Source organism: Marmota monax, unplaced genomic scaffold, assembly GCF_021218885.2.
Source record: "Marmota monax isolate L192 unplaced genomic scaffold, Marmota_monax_Labrador192_F-V1.1 WCK01_AAM20220418_F8-fsc00023, whole genome shotgun sequence".
Lineage (NCBI taxonomy): Eukaryota > Metazoa > Chordata > Mammalia > Rodentia > Sciuridae > Marmota > Marmota monax.
Window position 1 is genome coordinate 17,995,058 of NW_026692907.1, and position 22,794 is coordinate 18,017,851.

The 22,794-nt window shown below is 35.3% G+C and overlaps 1 protein-coding gene across 6 annotated transcripts in view; it reads left to right on the top strand.

Moving 5' to 3' along the window:
- Lrrc7 (leucine rich repeat containing 7) overlaps positions 1-22,794 on the top strand; it is a 552,277-nt gene that overhangs the window by 437,727 nt on the left and 91,756 nt on the right. For 5 of the 6 annotated variants that reach the window (XM_058581585.1, XM_046451172.2, XM_058581588.1 and 2 more), the window contains 6 exons: positions 340-469; positions 1,469-1,584; positions 12,997-13,066; positions 14,996-15,095; positions 16,936-17,060; positions 19,245-19,493. In XM_058581585.1, coding sequence (XP_058437568.1) covers positions 340-469; positions 1,469-1,584; positions 12,997-13,066; positions 14,996-15,095; positions 16,936-17,060; positions 19,245-19,493 — 790 coding nt within the window. The remainder of the gene's footprint in view (positions 1-339; positions 470-1,468; positions 1,585-12,996; positions 13,067-14,995; positions 15,096-16,935; positions 17,061-19,244; positions 19,494-22,794) is intronic. The other variant, XM_058581587.1, reaches the window with a different exon arrangement.

The following is a 22,794-nucleotide window of genomic DNA, read 5'->3' on the forward strand; positions in this document are numbered from 1 at the left end:
AGTGCCATTTTAGGGACTCATCCCAAGATACACATTCTGAACTTCTGGGTAAAAATGACACCTGAGTTATAAACAAACACAAAAACAAAAATTCTTTCATAATTTCCAATGGCTCGGCTGAATGACAAATTCAGAAATGGAAAAAATTAACCTTATTTATTTTACCAAATCAAACCACTCATTTAATGATATAGGACCATTCAACTGAACTGATAAAATTAATGAATTGATGTAATATTTTTGTAAACCTTGATGAACCACTTTTGTTTGGTGATTGGATATGTGGTTTTGCAAAAAATTTTTGCCGGAATAACTAAACTACTGTGTTTAACTTTTCAGTTTATCTTTACTAGAAGAATTCGACTGTAGCTGTAATGAACTGGAATCACTACCATCTACTATTGGCTACCTTCACAGTCTCCGAACATTAGCAGTTGATGAAAATTTCCTTCCAGAATTACCCAGAGAAGTGGGTTTTCCATCAATTAACTTTTAATTAATGTGTTTTGAAATGAAATATTAACAGATGAAATAGCAGAGTAGGTTCATGAGTTGAGCAAATGTGTATAGGAATTATCTATATAATCATTCTGTTTTAAATGACAAATATTCTTACATTTAAACCAGAAAAAATGCAAATATTGCTTACAAAGAATAAAATAATTATAATAAACATTATATGATAATTATAATAAATATTAAAATAAGTATAATAAATATAAGTTAATGCTAAGGAATACAATTTTAAATAATTTATGTATTTTGCTTTTAAGAACAATAGAAGTAACGCTTTTGGATATGACATTTCCATTTCTGAAGTAAAAGGGTTTTTATTGCTATAAATATTTGTAAGGTTTCCAATTACATACTAATTTCATGTTAACTTTCAGATTCACAAAGAGATTCTGTTAATTATTAACCTCTAAACAGACTTTCATTTACTAATGTCAAAAAAGAATGTGAAGCATATTTTCAATTTAACATTTTATACTAAATAGTTCCATATGATGGAAAATAATCACTGCATCATTATTTTAAAGCCAAAAGTTATGAATAAAAGTGATAAATAACATTGTAATGTGAAATAAAATTAGCTTTGCCAAAGAACTGTCAATAATATTTCATTTTTTGAATATGTATGCTCTGCTATTAAAAACATAGAGATTATTACTTACTTAGAAAAAACAATCTGATTCAAAAAACAATAGTGTTGACAGATATTTTAATAGTAAGATTTTTAATAAAATACTTCCTTGTTAATATTTAAAATAATGAGGTATATATTGCCTTAATATCTAAATATGTATATAAATATTTTTAAAAGATTATAAAAAGGATAGTACACATATTAAAAGAAAGTTTAAAGTGAGAGAAATCAATGAGTTAATTGGTTTAGTAAATTAGAAAAATTAATATAACAACAGCTCTACATTGTTACTCTTCACCTATTTTCTTTTGTTACCAATAGATTGGAAGCTGTAAGAATGTCACAGTTATGTCTCTACGCTCCAATAAGCTGGAATTTCTTCCTGAAGAAATTGGACAGATGCAGAAACTGAGAGTTTTAAATTTGAGTGATAACAGGTATTTTTGCAACATTTCACCATTGCATGCTAGTTATTTACTAAAAGCAAATGATAGTTTTTTTGCCTATAATTTGGAAAGAATTTCTGTATCTTGTGAGGCATATGGAATGCAAATATGTGTGCTTTGTGTAGTCAATAGCAGAACTAAATTATTTTTAAACCAACTACTTCTAAGTTTTGTTATATGATTATATCAGAATCGTATATTATATGTTAAAATTATATAAAACCTATATACCAAATGTAACCAAAAGCAGAAAGCATAGTAATACAAAAAACATGGAAAAATAATTGTAATAAGTAACTGCAAATTCATTTTTTAAATATATGCATATAGCTGGCTGCAGTAGTGCAGGCCTGTAATCCCAGTGGCTTGAGAGAGTGAGGCAGGAGAATCATGAGTTCAAAGCCAGACTCAGCAAAAGCCACAGGTTAAGCAACTCAGTGAGACTCTGTCTCTAAATAAAATACAAAATAGGGCTGGGGATGTGGCTCAGTGTACAAGTGCCCCTGAGTTCAATCATCCCTGGTTCCAAAAATAAAAAATAAAATACATGCATATATTTGTTTTTATGCACATATATGTATCCAACACATTAGGCAATGTGTATATTTCACCTCCACCAAAGTGCTGGTAAAAACATTGCTAGTAAACTCATACTCCAAAGGCATAAGGTCTGTACATTATAGTTAGGAAAACCAAATGGCTACTCAGTCATGTTCAAAACAGAATGAACAACAACAAGAACAAAAAAGGGGTAAGCCTCTTCTTGTGACAAAAATGTTATATTGGTAGATGTGTAAAAGGAAAAACTGAAGCTACAGTTCCTCTTTTTTTTTTAATTTTTTATTGTTGGTTCTTCAAAACATTACATAGTTTGTTCCCACTTTCTCTGTGAAAACTATTACATTCCAATAGGAAAGGATAAAGGTTAACCAGAAACAACTATTAAATTGATAAAGTGATTAGTAATAGGATAAATACTCTATATTCTCAGTAAATTCAATCAGACAATGATGGTACAAGGAACTAAGAGAGTGAAACTGTCCAAGGTGAGCCTTTGTGAAATCATGAGGAAAATTTATGAAAGTTTCAGGATAAGCATTAAAGTTATTTTTTTTCTTCTTACTTTGCTTAAGAAAAAAGTAATGTGAATTTTCAAAATTTATTCTCTTAATAACTAAGTAATATTCCCAACTAAGAGAATAAAACATTTTACTAAAAGGTTTGGAATTTTATTCACAAATGAAGGTAAGAAGAGGCACCAAAGCTTTGTACATCAAAAGGAAGTAATGTCCTTACAATGCTATTTCCTCTCTGAGTTACCAGACTGGAAATGAAGAGAATGCTTTAAATGTTGTGTCTGAATTTCTTCAAGACACTTATTGAAATCTCTAATTGCATTCTAATGAATTAGATTAGGAAATGTGGTCATGAAAATATCATAGGAAGGTAGATTCCTATTAGATTCAATTATAGTCCTCACCAGAAGCATTAGTGTCAATCGGGAGACAGGGTTATTGTGCTGAGTTTTAGAAGTCTCTCCTAAATTTTTGCTCTGCTCAATTTTTTTCATTAATAGTCTGTATGATTATATAACAAATCTGCTTACCAAATATCACAAATGCCCCACAACCAGAAGGATTATTAATGGATATAGCAGACTCAAGTGCCTAGTATGAACCAGACATGCTACTAGTTACTAGGGCAAAACAGGAATAGACTGAGGAGCTTACAACATCAGGAATTAAAATACTTCATCAAGCCAAAAATAGTTGATTAATGTATCCCCTAGTACAAAAACTGGAACATAAAATGGAGCCAATTAATACTTTCAATTAATGAGTCAGAGGAAAAATCAATATTCAGTCAAAGCTGAAGCCAAAGTTCAACATCACCATCAGAGAATGAACTGCTTGGAAAGAAGCTTAAGTAAGAAATGTTATCCAAAAGTAATGATGACTGCAGTTCTGTATTTACAATATAACAGATTTTTTAAAGCTTGACATTTTAATTAGGAACAATGATTCTTCCACCCTGTCAGCTGCAAACTTGCTCCTTGGTCAAAGTACTGCATATTTGTTATAAATTAGAGGCTCACCTTCTACAGAAGCCTCTGAAATAGCAAGGAAAAATGAGGTTCCCTTGTTCATCTCTAACAGTTTTTTTTTTCATATTCTACATTTATCACTGGATTCAGGATGATTTATCATGTATATTGTTGTACAGGATGTACGTGTTGGACATGTTTTCCCCTCACGTAATTTGGATGCAGCAGAATTGACATCCACTTTAAATTTATCCCCATATTATGTGAAAAAACATTCTCTATAAAAGTTACTTCACAATTTCTGCTGTGAGTGAACTTAAATAACTACAAATTAGAAACAGCTTTCATGGGTAATTTGGTTGAAAGTTAAAGTTGTAATTCTATGAGAAAAAAAATGTGATACAATTTAATATCTACTATCTCTTCAAATTTATTAAATTATTTGAAAGTACTTAATTGCTTTTGCACTACAATTAACTCTTTAATTACTGTAAATTTTCCTCTTCCCTTATTAAAATACGTTTATCAATTAGTTGATAGAATTTCAATGTCAAAGACTTAAGGAAATTTTCTTTCCAAGTTAAGCATTTTCTAACATGTTCCTCTATGGTCCAAAGTGATAACACAGTAAATCTCATTGGCATGCTACTTAGTACCACTCACTTTGCTGACTAGCAATGACAGTAACCTTTGTAATCACATTGTGTTGACCATGTACATGCACAATTTCAAGGATTTAAGGTAGTATATTGAAGTAGGCATTTAGCCTTCCGAAGGCTGAAGCCAAAGTTAAATATGTAGCATTGACTGAATATCAAAGCTGAAACTGAACTTCACACAAAGTTAAATATATAATTTTGATTTAATATCAAGGCTGAGGCCAAACTTCACGAGTCTCAAAAAATGTGATTTTTAAAGATCCCTTCTTTGTTTTTATGAGTGCATTATAGTTATAGACAATATTGGGGTTCATTTTGACATAATCATATAAGCATGGAATACAATTTGCTCCACTTCAGATTCCTTTTTTGAATATCTTCTATACAATACACCAGGAGTAGAAGAACAACAGGACACTTTCCCTGGAGGTCAGCATAACTTTGGGAACTGTAAACTTATTTAGTAGTAAGACGGACAGGTCCCCTGGCCCTCACAGAATCTATGGTTTTGTGGGAAAACCATAAACAATAAATAAATAATTACAAAAATCAAATTTAAGTAAATACTTCAGTGTGTTCTATGAAAGAAAATGCCAAGTGCTGGGAAACTGGATTAAGAAAAGTAGTTTAAATGAGGAGTCAAGGAAAAAACTCTTTGAAAAAATGGCATTTAAACTGAGAACTAGAGTTCTTTTAAGTAAGGTGCAAAGGAGAGGGAAGATGGCGGCGAGGGGAGTGCATTGCCCCCGTGTGCTGCTTCACTGTGTGGGAGTATGACAAGTCAGGATGGCTAAAGGCTATCTTGTTAGGAATTTCCAGCAATAGTGGGGTGCTCCGGAACCTGGAGGAAGGATTTCCATCGCACGAGGATCGGCTACGGGGACTCAAACGCGAGAGGTTTGTCGCACGGAGGGTAACACTGCTTATTCAGCAAATCGCCCCGCGGCTAGAGTCTGCAGCGCGCGCTGGGAAACGAGGAGATAGCGATGCAGGGATACAGCGCTGCAGTTTCTGCCAGCCGTGCAAGCACCGTACTCAGGGCTGAATTCTGGGTTCGAGACGGGGGAAGGAAGCGGTCCACCTCGGTTCTCCACACTGGTCAGACCACAGAGGAGGCCAGCGGACACCATGTTGGAAAGCTGACTTCACCATCCCTGTTTTCGACTGACCGCAGCTCATTCAGCCATAGAAAAGGTAATTTCAGGCTGCCATTCGCCTGCGGCTTGCAGACAGATTGCTAGGGTTCAGTGCCTGGGGGCTTCTTAGAACCTGATCTTATCGGAGCGAACACCGAGCTCGGGGCGGCCGAGTTCCGGCTCCCGGAACCGCCCTGGCCCAGGGCTGCGGAGCCTGCGGAGGCTGCTTCTTGGACCCTGCTCCTATCACAGCATACACCAAGCACTAAGCGGCCGAATTCCGGCTCCCGGAACTGAGCCCGCGGGGACTGCTTCTTGGAGCCTACCCTTATAGGAGCTTACACCGAGCACGGAGCAGCCGAGTTCCGGCTCCCAGAACTTCCCTGGCCCGGGGCTAGGAGCCCGCGGAAACTGCTTCTCGGTCCGGGTCCTGCTGAGGGCCGGTCAGGACTCACCCGTTGCTTTGGTTGCCCGGCAAGGGGAACGAAATGCTGCCATTCGCATAGGATACCAACATGGCAGAGATCTGATGTCATCAGAAAGCAGCGGAGGAGAGAACTTCATCAATACCAGCGGCGACATAAACAGTTGGTCTCCTGGTAGGGGGGGTGAGGCACAGACACACGAGTCTCCTCAATTTCTCTTCAAGCCAGAGGGGAGGAGCCGGGCCGCCGCCAGCGCCTAGAGCAGGCCCAGCAGCTCGCCAGCGTGGTGACCGCGTGACCCCAATTGGAGAGGGGGCGGAGCGGAGCCGCCACCCGCACCCGCAAGGTGGGCAGACCCGCGACCCAGTGGTACATGGGCGTGGTAGGAGGGGCAGGGTAGAGCCGCCGTTCGCGCTTGCAAGGTAAACAGACCTGTGACAGACTGGCGGGTCAGGCCCAGTGGCCTGCAAGTGTGGTACACACGTCACCCCAACTGGAGTAGGGGCAGAGCAGATCCTTCTCCCACGCCCGGATCAGGCCCTGCCGGTGTGGTGGCCACGTGACCCCAATTGGAGTGGGGGCGGAGCCGAACCGCCACCCATGCCCGCAGGGTGAGCAGACCTGTGACCAACCTGCAGATCAGGCCCAGGGGTCCGCAGGAGTGGTAGGAGGGGCAGGGCAGATCCGCCGCCCGCGCCTCCAAGGTAGGCAGACCTGCAACAGACCGGCGGATCAGGCCCAGGAGCCTGCCGGCATGGTACACACACCACCCTAATTGGAGTAGGGGCAGAGCAGAGTCGCCGCCCGTGCCAGGAACAGGCCCAGCGTCCTGCAGGCAGGGTAGTCACGACACCCCAATTGGAGTAGGGGCAGAGCAGAGCCTCCACCCGTGCCCGAAAGGTGGGCAGATCTGCGACCCGCCAGCGGGACAGGCCCAGTGGCCTGCCGGTACGACAGACACGTCACCCCATATGGAGTAGGGGCAGAGTAGAGCCACCGCCCGTGCCTGCAGGGTAGGCAAACCTGCAACCGACCGGTGGATCAGGCCTGGTGGCCTGCCGGCGTGGTACACTCGTCACCCCAATTGGAGTAGGGGCAGAACAGAGCCGCCGCCAGCGCCCAGAACAGGCCCAGTGACCTGCCAGCGTGGTAGCCACGATACCCCAATTGGAATAAGGAGAGAGCAGAGCCGCCGCCCGCGCCTGCAGGAAAGATACGCAAGCAGTATGAAAAGACAAGGAAAGAAAGGACCACAAGCAATGCAGGTCAACACAACTTTAGAAGAGGTAACAGCTGCAGCAGATGGAATGTCAGATAAAGAATTCAGGATATACATGCTTCAGAAGATCTGGAGTATCAAGGAAGATATTAAACAGCAAAATCAGACAATGAAAGATCACTTCGACAATGAATTACGCAAACAAATCCAGGAAGCAAAGGATCAACTATACAGGGAGATAGAGGTTATAAAAAACAAACAAACAGAAATCCTAGAAATGCAGGAAGCAATAAACCAACTTAAAAACTCAATGGAGAATACAGAGTAGAACACTTAGAAGATAGAACATCAGACAATGAAGACAAAGTATTTCAACTGGAAAAGAACATAGACAGCTCAGCAAGACTGTTAACAAACCATGAGCAGAACATCCAAGAAATATGGGATAACATTAAGAGACCAAACTTAAGAGTCATTGGGATACAGGAAGGTACAGAGCTCCAAACCAAAGGAATGAGCAGTCTATTCAATGAAATAATACGAGAAAACTTCCCAGACTTGAAGAATGAGACAGAATCCCAAATCCTAGAAGCCTACAGGACGCCGAATGTGCAAAATCATAAGAGATCCACACCTAGACACATTATAATGAAGATGCCCAACATACAGAATAAGGAGAGAATTTTAAAAGCTACAAGAGAAAGGAAGCAGATTACATTTAGGGGTAAGCCAATCAGGATAACAGCTGATCTTTCAACACAGACTCTGAAAGCTAGAAGATCCTGGAATAACATATTTGAAACACTGAAAGAAAATGGGTTCCAACCAAGAATTGTGTATCCAGCGAAATTAAGCTTCAGGATGGAAGATGAAATTAAAACCTTCCACGATAAACAAAAGTTTAAAGAATTCGCAGCTAGAAAACCATCTCTTCAAAACATCCTTGGTAAAACATTACAGGAAGAGGAAATGGAAAATAACAATGAAAACCAACAGTGGGAGGTAGGACAGTAAAGGGGGGGAAAATAATCAAAGAGGAAAACAAACCATGTTTGGTAACAGAAATAAACAAATATGGCTGGAAGAACAACCCATATCTCAATAATAACCCTAAATGTTAATGGCTTAAACTCACCAATTAAGAGACACAGGCTAGTAGAATGGATCACAAAACAAGACCCAACAATATGCTGCCTACAGGAGACGCATTTGATAGGAAAAGACATACATAGGCTGAAGGTGAAAGGTTGGGAAAAATCATATCACTCATATGGACTTCGGAAACAAGCAGGAGTGTCCATACTCGTATCAAATAAAATAGATTTCAAGCCAAAGTTAATCAAAAGGGATAAAGAGGGACACTACATACTGCTTAAGGGAACCATACACCAACAAGACATAACAATCATAAATATTTATGCCCCAAACAATGGTGCAGCTATGTTCGTCAAACAAACTCTTCTCAAGTTCAAGAGTCTAATAGACCACCATACCATAATCATGGGAGACTTCAACACACCTCTCTCGCCACTGGACAGATCTTCCAAACAAAAGTTGAATAAGGAAACTATAGAACTCAACAACACTATTAATAACCTAGACCTAATTGACATATATAGAGTATACCACCCAACATCAAGCAGTTACACTTTTTTCTCAGCAGCACATGGATCCTTCTCAAAAATAGATCATATATTATGTCACAGGGCAACTCTTAGACAATATAAAGGAGTAGAGATAATACCATGCATCTTATCTGATCATAATGGAATGAAACTGAAAATCAACGATAAAAGAAGGAAGGAAAAAGCATACATCACTTGGAGAATGAACAATAGGTTACTGAATGATCAATGGGTTATAGAAGACATCAAGGAGGAAATTAAAAAATTCTTAGAGATAAATGAAAACACAGACACAACATATCGGAATCTATGGGACACATTGAAAGCAGTTCTAAGAGGAAAATTCATTGCTTGGAGTTCATTCCTTAAAAAAAGAAAAAACCAACCAATAAATGATCTCATACTTCATCTCAAAATCCTTGAAAACGAAGAGCAAAACAACAGCAAAAGAAGTAGAAGGCAAGAAATAATTAAAATCAGAGCTGAAATTAATGAAATTGAAACAAAAGAAACAATTGAAAAAATTGACAAAACTAAAAGTTGGTTCTTTGAAAAAATAAACAAAATCCACAGACCCTTAGCGATGCTAGCGAAGAGAAGAAGAGAAAGAACTCAAATTACTAGCATACGGGATGAAAAAGGCAACATGACAACAGACACTTCAGAAATACAGAAGATAATCAAAAACTATTTTGAATCCTTATACTCCAATAAATTAGAAGATAGTGAAGGCATAGATAAATTTCTTAAGTCATATGATCTGCCCAGATTGAGTCAGGAGGATACAGACAACCTAAACAGACCAATATCAATTGAGGAAATAGAAGAAACCATAAAAAGACTACCAACTAAGAAAAGCCCAGGACCGGATGGGTATACAGCAGAATTTTACAAAACCTTTAAAGAAGAACTAATACCAATACTTTTCAAGCTACTTCGGGAAATAGAAAAAGAGGGAGAACTTCCAAATTCATTCTATGAGGCCAACATCACCCTGATACCTAAACCAGACAAAGACACTTCAAAGAAAGAAAACTACAGACCAATATCTCTAATGAACCTAGATGCAAAAATCCTCAATAAAATTCTGGCGAATCGGATACAAAAACATTTCAAAAAAAATGTATACCATGATCAAGTAGGATTCATCCCTGGGATGCAAGGCTGGTTCAATATACGGAAATCAATAAATGTTATTCACCACATCAATAGACTTAAAAATAAGAACCATATGATCATCTCGATAGATGCGGAAAAAGCATTCGACAAAGTACAGCATCCCTTTATGTTCAAAACTCTAGAAAAACTAGGGATAACAGGAACATACCTCAATATTGTAAAAGCAATCTATGCTAAGCCTCAGGCTAGCATCATTCTGAATGGAGAAAAACTGAAGGCATTCCCTCTAAAATCTGGAACAAGACAGGGATGCCCTCTCTCTCCACTTCTCTTCAACATAGTTCTCGAAACACTGGCCAGAGCAATTAGAGAGACGAAAGAAATTAAAGGCATAAAAATAGGAAAAGAAGAACTTAAATTATCACTATTTGCAGATGATATGATTCTATACCTAGCAGACCCCAAAGGCTCTACAAAGAAACTATTAGAGCTAATAAATGAATTCAGCAAAGTGGCAGGATATAAAATCAACACGCATAAATCAAAGGCATTCCTGTATATCAGCAACAAATCCTCTGAAATGGAAATGAGGACAACCACTCCATTCAAAATATCTTCAAAAAAAATAAAATACTTGGGAATCAACCTAACAAAAGAGGTGAAAGACTTATACAATGAAAACTACAGAACCCTAAAGAGACAAATAGAAGAAGATCTTAGAAGATGGAAAAATATACCCTGTTCATGGATAGGCAGAACTAACATCATCAAAATGGTGATATTACCAAAAGTTCTCTATAGGTTTAATGCAATGCCAATCAAAATCCCAACGGCATTTCTTGTACAAATAGAGAAAGCAATCATGAAATTCATATGGAAAAATAAACGACCCAGAATAGCAAAAACAATGCTAAGCAGGAAGTGTGAATCAGGCGGTATAGCGATACCAGACTTCAAACTATACTACAGAGCAATAGTAACAAAAACAGCTTGGTACTGGTACCAAAACAGGCGGGTGGACCAATGGTACAGAATAGAGGACACAGAAACCAATCCAGAAAACTACAACTATCTTATATTTGATAAAGGGGCTAAAAGCATGCAATGGAGGAAGGATAGCATCTTCAACAAATGGTGCTGGGAAAACTGGAAATCCATATGCAACAAAATGAAACTGAATCCCTTTCTCTCGCCATGCACAAAAGTGAATTCAAAATGGATCAAGGAGCTTGATATCAAATCAGAGACACGCCGTCTGATAGAAGAAAAAGTTGGCTACGATCTACAGTCGGTGGGGTCGGGCTCCAAATTCCTCAATAGGACACCCATAGCACAAAAGTTAATAACTAGAATCAACAAATGGGACTTACTCAAACTAAAAAGTTTTTTCTCAGCAAAAGAAACAATAAGAGAGGTAAATAGGGAGCCTACACCCGGGAACAAATCTTTACTCCTCACACTTCAGATAGAGCCCTAATATCCAGAGTATACAAAGAACTCAAAAAATTAGACAATAAGAGAGCAAACAACCCAATCAACAAATGGGCCAAGGACCTGAACAGACACTTCTCAGAGGAGGACATACAGTCAATCAACAAGTACATGAAAAAATGCTCAACATCTCTAGCAGTCAGAGAAATTCAAATCAAAACCACCCTAAGATACCATCTCACTCCAGTAAGATTGGCAGCCATTAGGAAGTCAAACAACAACAAGTGCTGGCGAGGATGTGGGGAAAAGTGTACACTTGTACATTGCTGGTGGGACTGCAGATTGGTGCAGCCAATTTGGAAAGCAGTATGGAGATTTCTTGGAAAGCTGGGAATGGAGCCACCATTTGACCCAGGTATTCCCCTTCTTGGTCTATTCCCTAAAGACCTAAAAAGAGCATGCTACAGGGACACTGCTACATCGATGTTCATAGCAGCACAGTTCACAATAGCAAGACTGTGGAACCAACCTAGATGCCCTTCAATAGACGAATGGATAAAAAAATGTGGCATTTATACACAATGGAGTATTACTCTGCATTAAAAAATGACGAAATCATAGAATTTACAGGGAAATGGATGGCATTAGAGCAGATTATGCTAAGTGAAGCTAGCCAATCCCTAAAAAACAAATGCCAAATGTCTTCTTTGATATAAGGAGAGTAACTAAGATCAGAGTAGGGACGAAGAGCAGGAGAAGAAGATTAACATTTAACAGTGATGAGAGGTGGGAGGGAAAGGGAGAGAGAAGGGAAATTGCATGGTAATGGAAGGAGACCCTCAGGGTTATACAGTGGAGGGGGTAGAGAGAGAGGAGGGGAGGGGAGGGGAGAGGTGGGGAGGGGGGAGGGTGGAGGATGGGAAAGGCAGCGGAGAACAACAGACACTAGTATGGCAATATGTAAATCAATGGATGTGTAACTGATGTGATTCTGCAATCTGTGTATGGGGTGAAGGTGAGAGTTCATAACCCACTTGAATCAAAGTGTGGAATATGATATGTCAAGAAATTTGTAATGTTTTGAACAACCCACAATAAAAAATTTAAAAAAAAATAAATAAACTGAGAACTAGAAGACTTGTGGGATTTAATCATATGAAGTATGGTAGAATTGTATTGTAGATGAAGAATTGGTTGAATCTTATATTTCTTTTTTTGGTTGAACCTTATAATAGGCTGATAGAGGGCCAGTGTGCTGATGGAACTATCAGGAAATGAGCATCTGGAACAACTGCTGGAGGGATTATGGATCCCAGATTGTTTAAGTCTGACCGTGCATGTCAACATTTTTTTTATTTTATCTTGATACAATGGGAAGCTTTTGCAGGCTTATAAATAAATTTACTTTTAGAGGATTATTGAGGCTGCTCAGTGGAGTGGTGAAAGGATTGAAGGAAAAAAATGGAATCAACCACATTATAGTATTTTATTTATTTATTTGTTCATTCTTTTTAGACATACATGACAATGGAGTATGTTTTGACAGTAGAGTGTATTACACATACATGGAGTATAACTTATTCTATCTAGGATCCCATTCTTGTGTTTGAACATGATATGGAGTTACACATAGGAAAATTATGTCTAATTCATTCTACTGTCACAATATAGTATGTGAAAAAATTCTTCTTAGATATGACTCCTCCATCTTCACCTATGCTATTAGAATTTTCTTATTTTTACAGATTGAAGAATTTACCATTCTCATTTACCAAACTTAAAGAGCTTGCAGCTTTGTGGCTTTCTGACAATCAGGTAAAAACTTTTATTACATGATTTATTTTATTTGTGAACATGAATTACAATTGAAACTTTGAATTACTCTTTCCCACTGATATCTTTGACAGTTAATACAAAATAAAGATTCTTTATCCCCTGAAAAGATTTTTCTAAAGGTAGCAGTACAAATATGCCATAGACAGAACAGTACTATACTACCATCTCTATGTTTTAAATACTTATGTTTAATAATCTACTTCATTGTCAGAGATCTAAACATAAAAAAGATCATTTTTATAGCTTCTTAACTCCTGGTGGTACACATATGTCCTTAGAGAATGTATTTTAATTATATCTCTGAGCATAAATAATAAGAAATCATTACCACAATCCCCACAAGAGGGATTTCTTATCCTCTATGTTCCCTTTGCTTCTTATGCTCTGTGTTCCCTTTTCTTCTTATGCTTTTAATTATAATCAATTTAATTTTAAAACTTTATTCAAGAAACTTGCTAGTATCTTTCAGCAACTATTGTCAGTATTTTCTGTGAAAATGTTTTATTATTAATTTTTATGTTCATGAAATAGATTATAATTGAATCAGTAATTGAGTATTATGAATAATTTTATTAATTGGAAAACACCAAGAAACAATTGGAGACAACTGATTTGCCAACAAAAGAAATAATATTGACATAGTTTATCCCTCTTTATCTTTGTGTTTCTAAAATTTTGAAACAGTCATGCCCAATACAAATGATTAAATGAAAGCAAGCCATCTTGTATTTAATTTATCAATTTTTTCCTGAGCATAAAAGAATATCTACTGACAAATAGATTGTTCATATTCCTAGCTATTACATGAAAAATTTAAAATATCTTCTACAAAATGTAAAATGTAAATGTAAGAATAATGTTTGTATTTCTCCAGTCACTACAGCACTTGTTTTCATCGATTGAGTAAAAAATTAGATTGTCTTTCAAATTCAGGTCTTATCAATAAACTATAGATTTTTTACAGCATCAATATAACATAAATAAATCCTCTCTGGAGTCAATATGAACTATGCTAATGAAACAGTCTATTTTGCAGTCTCGTATTGCAAATAAACATCACTTAATATCATGATTTATTATTGTTGTGCGAGAAGGAACAGAACAGTGACTGCATCATTTAACTTTTATTTTGAACACTGATTTAATGTATTGCCGACTGTTTCATGAGAAAAGCTGGTATGTAGATCCCTTTTATGCTTTGCTCCTATTAATAATTATCACAGAATAAGCAGATTTTCAATACATTAATAATATGAACATTTTCAATATATTTCTGATACATAATATGTGAGATCTGAAAGCCATTCATAAATAGTTATTTTTAAAATAAAATTAATGGTAGAAAACAAACTGTGACCATAAATATATCTTGATACATCAGACACATGTATAGTTGCTTATTTATGTGTGGACCTTTTCTTTTTAGTTGCAAAAGTATTTCTTAATGCTTAATAAATGAATGTTTATGTTTTAATCTAACTAAATGAATAGATGATCTTGCATAGGATGAACTTTATAGCAAATTCCATTTCTTTCCAGGGCAACTGTCTATGAAAATGAATAGGCATGTAGGACTACACTAAAAACTTACTAAAGTTGAAACAGTTTAACACATTTTGGTCTCATCAGCATTAAAACTGACATTTCTTAGCTGAATAGGTTTTGGTAAGTTTTATAAAAATGTATACTAATGAAGAAGAAAACTTCATTACAAAAATGTTAGAATTTGAAAATATTTCTTGGCAATAGTCTTATTTATGGTATACTTTATTTCCATTTTTCACTCACTTTTCTTTCAATTTTCATTCATCTTAGTGAGGTCAGACTATTGACCATTATCTTATATAAAATAAATATTATTCAGATTTTCAACGTTTTTCATCTAATTTATGTGTTTTCTGCTTCCAGTCCAAAGCTCTTATCCCTTTACAAACGGAAGCCCATCCAGAAACAAAGCAAAGAGTATTGACTAACTATATGTTTCCCCAGCAACCTCGTGGTGATGAAGGTAAAAATTGTCCATAAAAATGTGTTCTGTATTTATAATGATGCATTAAAATGGCTATTTTCATTCTGCTCTCTGGCCAGGAGTATTGGCATATGAGCAAGCTAATAAAGATAATTATAAAAGACAAATATATCATCTGGAAGTTTAAGCATGAGTCTCTACACTATAGTATTTTAAGATTCCAAATACTAAACTCTTCCTCTTTATATCTTACATGAAAATAATGTTGTCATGTAGACACCACTTCTCTTGGCAACAAGACACAGGGCTAGTTAACCAAAGTGGTATCCAACAATTGCAATGAGCTGAGAGCTATCAGAACCTAAGGAAGGTTCAAAGGGCTAATTCATTTCCAGTGTTCACTTACTGCATGAACACAGTTTAAACATTTACTTCAGTGATCTTAGGCACCCAAAATGTCGTGTTATTAGTTAACCATGGAGGGAAAACTTAAAAATAATGATCATTATTTTTCTTTTTCCAGTTTAGTTTCCCCCCCAAAAAAAGTCAGCAACTATGAAAAAACATTTTTTAAAAACTTTAACCTTTCTCAATAATTAAATTTCACATTTTTCATAAAAATTTTTAAATTTTTACTATTTGAAATCTAGCACATGCTGGTATGAACATTTTCTATAGTCATAGAGTAACAGTGATTCCTGTAGGAGTAAACCCTCTTTACTTTAGCTATGGATTCAATCCACCCAATCCACCTGAATGAGAACAACATGTACAATAAACCATTTGCTCATGTATTTCTTATTTTGAGAGAAAAGTATCACAAATGGCTTTAGTGTTTTGACTTTCAAATCTAAGTGAATCATTTGCCTCCTTGGTTTCTTATTTTGGGTTCTATTATTTTGTTTCTTTTGAGGAAAGAAAGTTGCTAATTGTAAAGTTTTCTTGAAATTCAATCAAGTGTCCTTTTGGTTTGTCAGACAGCAGTATAATAAATGAATCTTTAGAATCTCTTACAACAAAGAAATACAAGATAAAAGCTATCCTTTGGTAAAGAATGTAGCCTAAGCTGAGTAATTTAATTGAATTTTCTTGTGAAGAAATATTACTATTAGCCAATATTCTGATGTGAATTAAAGATTTATAAACCATGTTTCCTGTAAATTTGAGACATATTTAAACTAACTGAAACCTTAGTGTTAAAGACTAAATTTTCTACTTGTTCTCTACCTCAAAAACATTGCCTCTTCCCAAACACACCAAAGAACAAAGTTGCAATCATGGGCACTGTATTGCAAAATCGTTCTTATGTTGAATCTTTCATTGAAAAATAACATCCTGATGAGCGTTTAGTGGTTGTGGATAGGACCACATTTATATGGAATAAAATCCTGAGTTCATCACAGAGAAGCTGCATGACTTAAAGCAAGCATCTTAAAACTCAACTGTAGTTTCATCATTAAGAAAATAAGAATGTATTAGTACTACTGTTATACTCCTGTGAGGATAAAAGAGATTGTGTAGAGTGTTTTATCCAGCTCTCTGTCTTATTACTGTTGTCCTCTGGGGAGCCCATTCCCTACATTAGACAACTTCCCAATGTCCTTGAGTAATTAATGTATACTTAAGTAATCAATATATACTTGAGTAAAATGTTAAAAGACCATGTGACAAATATCAAGGAAATTTTACTCCTTTTTTCTCTTTCTTTCCTCCTGTCTTTTCCCTTCCTCAAATTCCTTCTCTCTCTAGCTTTCTTCTTTCCTGTAATTATTTTTGCATTCATTTGTAGTAGTCACCCTTTTTTTTTGCATAGTAATTAAACTCTATTAATAACACTCTGTTTTGAAAAAAGCAATAATACTTTGGAATCTAACTGTAGATTTCCAGTCAGACAGTGACAGCTTTAACCCTACACTGTGGGAAGAGCAGAGACAACAACGCATGACCGTTGCCTTTGAATTTGAGGAAAAAAAAGAAGACGATGAAAACGCTGGGAAAGTTAAGGTGAACCTTTTAGCTTTTGTTTCTCTCTTCTCCATCTTTCAGTTTTTCCACTGTGATTATTCAGATAGACTGTAGGATAAATTGAGTGACCTCTGCTGGAAGGTCAGTTGCATCTTCAAGTCCCACGGCGGTACCTTTCATTACAGCAGCCTGATAGTTTGGAAGCACTAATGTGCTTCAGAAGAAGACTGATATCCCAGTTCTGACTGAGGAAGTTTGATATGCCACCCAAGCCATCTTACAGAACAGTAAGGCGGGAGAGATTCAAGCTGAAAGTTTTTTTAAAAAAGAAGTCCAAGTGATGGACTTCCACTAAGCACTCTTATTTCTTCTGACACATTGCAATGATTTTCTTTTCATCACTTCGCAAGGCATTGTGCAGACTGTATGAGCATAAAATACACATTTATGAAAGGACTAACTGATTAGCATGCTACAGGGACATTAAATCTGCTAAAGTTTCTGTCCCAGGTATGTTTGAGAAAAATTTGTCAATTTTATTAAAGTTTTAAATTAACATTTTAATTTAACATTTTAAATTAAATGTTAAATTAATTAAATTTAATATTTTAAAGGAGATGATGTTTCTATGGAAAATAACTTCAAAAATTTTTTCCTACTTCAAAGCATATTTTTAAAAAAATCCATATTGGGACTAATCTAAATCATGTAATGTGGTCGAATTTTAAAATCTGTGTTTTTCCATTATTTAGAATTTTAACCAGAGCTGTGAAGATATTGGTGTTATGCTTTTGGATCTCCAAAATGATGAGCTAAATAAATATCTTTTCTTTACCAAGTAAAATAAATAAATAAGACTTTAAATGTCATCAGAATTTATTTATATTTTATTAACACCTGATTTTCATGTTATTCTCATGGCAACATCTTGAATCTCTCATTAATTTTTAAATATTATTTGTGCACTTTTTCCATCATGAATACTAACAGCTCTCATTCTTAGTGTCTAATTACCTAAGTAATTGTATATGCATCCTATTAATAAATCCAGATTGTGTGACATGTTTTCTGTCCCCTCCTTCCCATATTTTCTAAGCATTATTTATTTAGCTATTATTTATAGAACCTTATAAGAATTACTAAGGTAACTAAGTGTTTACCAACAAGGCATACCTATAGTATTATGGAGAAACCAAGATGGATTTCCAATCCAAAATGATATTTTTTGTTAAAGATTTGTGTTTTAAAAAATGTTTCTTTCTGGGTGGTTGGTTAGTACCATCTAACAACCAATGAAACATTTTTTTTAACTTGTAAATTCCTAGAAAAAAATATGCTAACATAAAAAGAAAGAAACCAACCAAACTCTGGAACATTTAGTTCCTCTTTTAAGGATTTCATGTTAAATCTAGAACTAATGGATGATGCATTCTATATTGGACCCCTTATTCATGTTTGTATTTCATTGAATTGTCAAAAACTACATGCTTCTTCTTAAAACTCTATATCCAGAGGATTCAAAAAAAAAAGGAGTGCATTTAATATACTCTGGTATATGTGTCAATGAAAACATAAAATATAGTAAATGCAAGCAATTATTTAGAAGCCCTGTTTGTGTGTTACCTGATTAGATTTGTTTATAATCAGAGTAGGTTCATTATACTTTAGAATGGTTTGTCCTTATGTTTATTTACATATGATTGATTCATATTTTGGTAAAACAATGTTTTCCCAAAATCTCTAACTACTTGACTTTGACTAATTTGAATATTTCCAATGCCACTGGCTATTGGACAAATTAGAGCACAAACAAACTTCTAAATAAATCATCATGGAAATATGATGAATGGATATATTTAAATCTCACACTAAATTAATTACACTTCTCTGGTTCATTACATGTATACTAAATTTAGCACAATTTTACCTTTAATTTTCTTGAAATGTGAAAAGGAACCATTGACCTATGCCATCAACTTAAAAATGAGAGTGTATATAGTGTAGTATGAATGCTTTATTGTGTGAAGAAACGGTGACCATTTAGCTTCATATGAGACTGGTACTGTTTTATTTCATGAATTTAAAACTCATTTTAATGATAGTCATTTTAAATGCATTACCCAGAGTTAAATTAAAAAAAATCAAAAGTAGAAAATGATAAAGTAAAAGTATTGCTACAGTGCTCCTCTTTCTCCCAGAAAATGGAGATTCCTTCTCCCACAGGATCTCTCCTGCCAAGCCCCCTGGGAAAGGGGCCAGCGTGGGATTACTCTCCAACCTGCCAGACTGTCTGGCGATTGCTGCACACCATGGGCCAGGTGTGATCAGCAGATCCAAGATATGCCCGTCCCCCAGAATGACCCACAGCTGGCATGGGGTTGTATAAGTGGCCTCCAGCAGGAAAGGAGCATGTGTACTCCATTGCCAGTTGCAGCACAATCTACCACTCTTCCCTCTCTAAGTGGCAGACAGGTAGGCCTAGGTTTTTGGGATAGGAGAATTCCCCCATGTAGAGGCAACCTTGGAACAGTGGTTTATGGGGTATGTTCTGCATGATTTGGGAAAAGAAATGTTGATCACATAGGACTTTCAAATTGCCAGTGTTTGATCCCTATTTAAGTGTTTGCTTATTGACATTGGCATTGGGGTGGGAAGAGGACTGAGTCAGAGGGGAGGGAACACCAACATGAGGTGCCTATTGGTGGGGTATCTGGCATGGTTTTGAGTTGGGTGCTTCATTTTTATTTACATTTTTTTATTTTTAAAGACTCTTTAAAGTGTGGGAATACCAATAGTTGGGCAGAATGTTGATGACACTATCAATGCAATATAAATTGTCCTCCCTACATATGCGCATTTTTATAATGTCAATTCTAGGGAAAGTTAAATAGCCAAAACTTGATTCCTAAAATAGCAGGAGTGTAAAATGAGATTTGCTGAGAGTGGACTTTAAGCACAAAGATAGACATTTTTGAAAAGCATCAATTTTCTATAATTTTGAAGACTCAGATGATATGAATTCCTGTAAGAGAAGACTGGGTGATGGGATGTGGCATATATTAGTGGGATGGGTATATAAGAGATTAATGGGCAGAAAACATGTCTTAATGAGATATGAAAGAACATTGCATTTCCCATCCACATGTAATGGACTAGATTCTTATTCTGTGTCTTATATTCTTTCTACAATATAAGACAAGCTAAGAATGCATTTTCCTGACTAAAACGGTATGTTTCCTTTCTTTGTAAAATATTCTGATTAATTCCTAGAATAAGATGATATTTATATTAGTGATCAAAGCACTATTGTTTCTCTTACTGGAATTTACAATCTCAAATCAAATTATAATTTGATCATTATATGAAATATATTATATTATCTAAGTATAATATAATATATGAGAAACAGTTCTTTATAAATTCAGTGTCCAAGTTATTAATTATTTCTTCATTGCTAAATTTTTGAGGTCTCCAACATCTTGCAGCTGCTATTTGCATTTACTGCACTTTGTTTAGATTTGAGAAGCACAGAATGCTGTGAAACATTTCTATTTTCCAAAATGAAAATAAAATAGTATTTTAGTAAAAATATTGCATTTAATAAAATGTATATTTTACATGAGCAAATACTTTATAGTGAGTGATAAATTTAATATTTTATAAGATACAATTAATAGATTTTCCCACCTATCTGTATAAGAAATGAAAATATTTCTTTTTCATGCTATATTAGAATAAGGAAATATTTCTAGCCTATATATTTAGAAATATACAGAAACTGCTTTTTTGGTGGGGGAGGAGTACCAGGGATTGAACTCAAGGGCACTTGACCACTGAGCCACATCCCCAGCCCTATTTTGTATTTTACTTAAAGACAGTGTCTCACTGAGTTGCTTAGCGACTTGCTAAATTGCTGAGACTGGCTTTGAACTCACAATCCTCCTGCCTCTACCTCCCAAGCCTCTGGGATTACAGGTGTGCGCCACCACACTCAGCCCAGAAATTGCTTTTATATTTGAGAATTACTGAACTACTAATATGGCCATGTTCATTCATTTCTGAAGTACCGCATGCAGTTGGAAAGTGAAAAAGCAAAGCAGTCCATAACAAAGCATAAATAAGTTTGTAGAACTTGAAAATGGAATAGAATTATAAAATATAGATTCATTTTTTAAAAAATTAGGAAGTAGTTACTTAGCCTCCATTTAAAAAATTATCTTGTTATTTAATTCAGTAAAATTCACTGTTTAGACTTATAGTATTTCTTATACAAGGTTATACAATTATATGCTGCATCTATTCTCATGAATATCTCTACATAGCACTGGTCAGCATAAAGAGTGCATTAGAAAAACCTGAGTTTGACTATAACCTTTGACAGGTTATTTATATTGTCCAAGCCCCAGCTTTCTTCCTATATAGTGGGAACAGCTACACTAATGAATTTTAAAATTTAAATGAGATAAAATTATTAATAATTCATTCTATAACTAATAAATAAGAATTTATTATTTAGGATATAAATAATTCAGAATTATACCTATAGAATTAATTATAAATACTATTTTGTATTATATCAATAATTAATTAGAAATTAAATATCCCTCTAAAACATTTAGCCTAGTGACAGACACATGACAGATTCTGAATAAATGGTAACTGTTGCTACATGCAATATAAAAAAAGAGATTGAGACATTTACATTTATTATGGTTATATATGTAGTATCTAGATTACCAGAGGAATCATATTTTTAAAATACTTAGTAGTATCTGTTATTAGAAATAATGTTTAATCTCTGCAAAACTATACATTTCCAAGGAATTGCCATATTTATCTCATTTTAGCTCTAAGTTAATCCAAATATGTGGAAAAGCTATTATCATCCCCAATTCACATGATTTGAGAAACAAAATGATTAGCAGCTGATAGCTAGTTGGTATTAAATGTGTGGCTTAAGTTATGCCTCCTGACTCCAGGTCCAGTAAGTTCTGCTAGTAAACAGGCAAGAAATTTATTTTATAGGAAAAACAAATCCAAGTTTTATGAGACTTCATCCATAACTTGAGAACAGGCTTCTTTAAGGAAAAAAAAGTATTTAAAATGACCATGCAAATACATAAATAGGGCCACTTACAAAGTTTCAGAAGAGACATCTAAGAGTAATTGGCCCCAGAGCTTAGGCTTCATTAACTTCATGGTAAATCTGTTTTTATATTCAAATATTTTCATGGAAATAAAATGCCCATCCATATTCAGGTGATCTGACCAAACTATCACATTAACTTGCTTATAAATTAACCAAAAATTATTAGCAGCATGGCCCTTAGTACACAGTCATCTAATTGTGTCATGTGGGACATAGCATGTATAAAAACTAAATTACATTATTCAATGAAGTATTTAATTCAATTAAGGAAGAACATCCCACATTTCTTTTACCTTTGATTCAATTTATGTGTAATTTTAGTGTTGAGAATTTTTTAAGTTGCATAGAATTTTAATTTAATGCCCTACTTTAGAATATTTTTCATTCATATACCACTGGTTATTAAAAATAAAAAGATATTCTTAATTGGCATGATAGTCATACCATTCTACAATTTACTTTTCTTTTAGAAAATGTAGTTTTTTGACTTTTAGCCCTTTGATGTCTAGTACTTTTAAACAAGTTCAACAATATAATTTAAAAATTAGATTTAATTCATAATTCACATTCCTTATACTAATCCAAACAGCAGATCCATGAATGCATGCATCCCAATGCACTTTG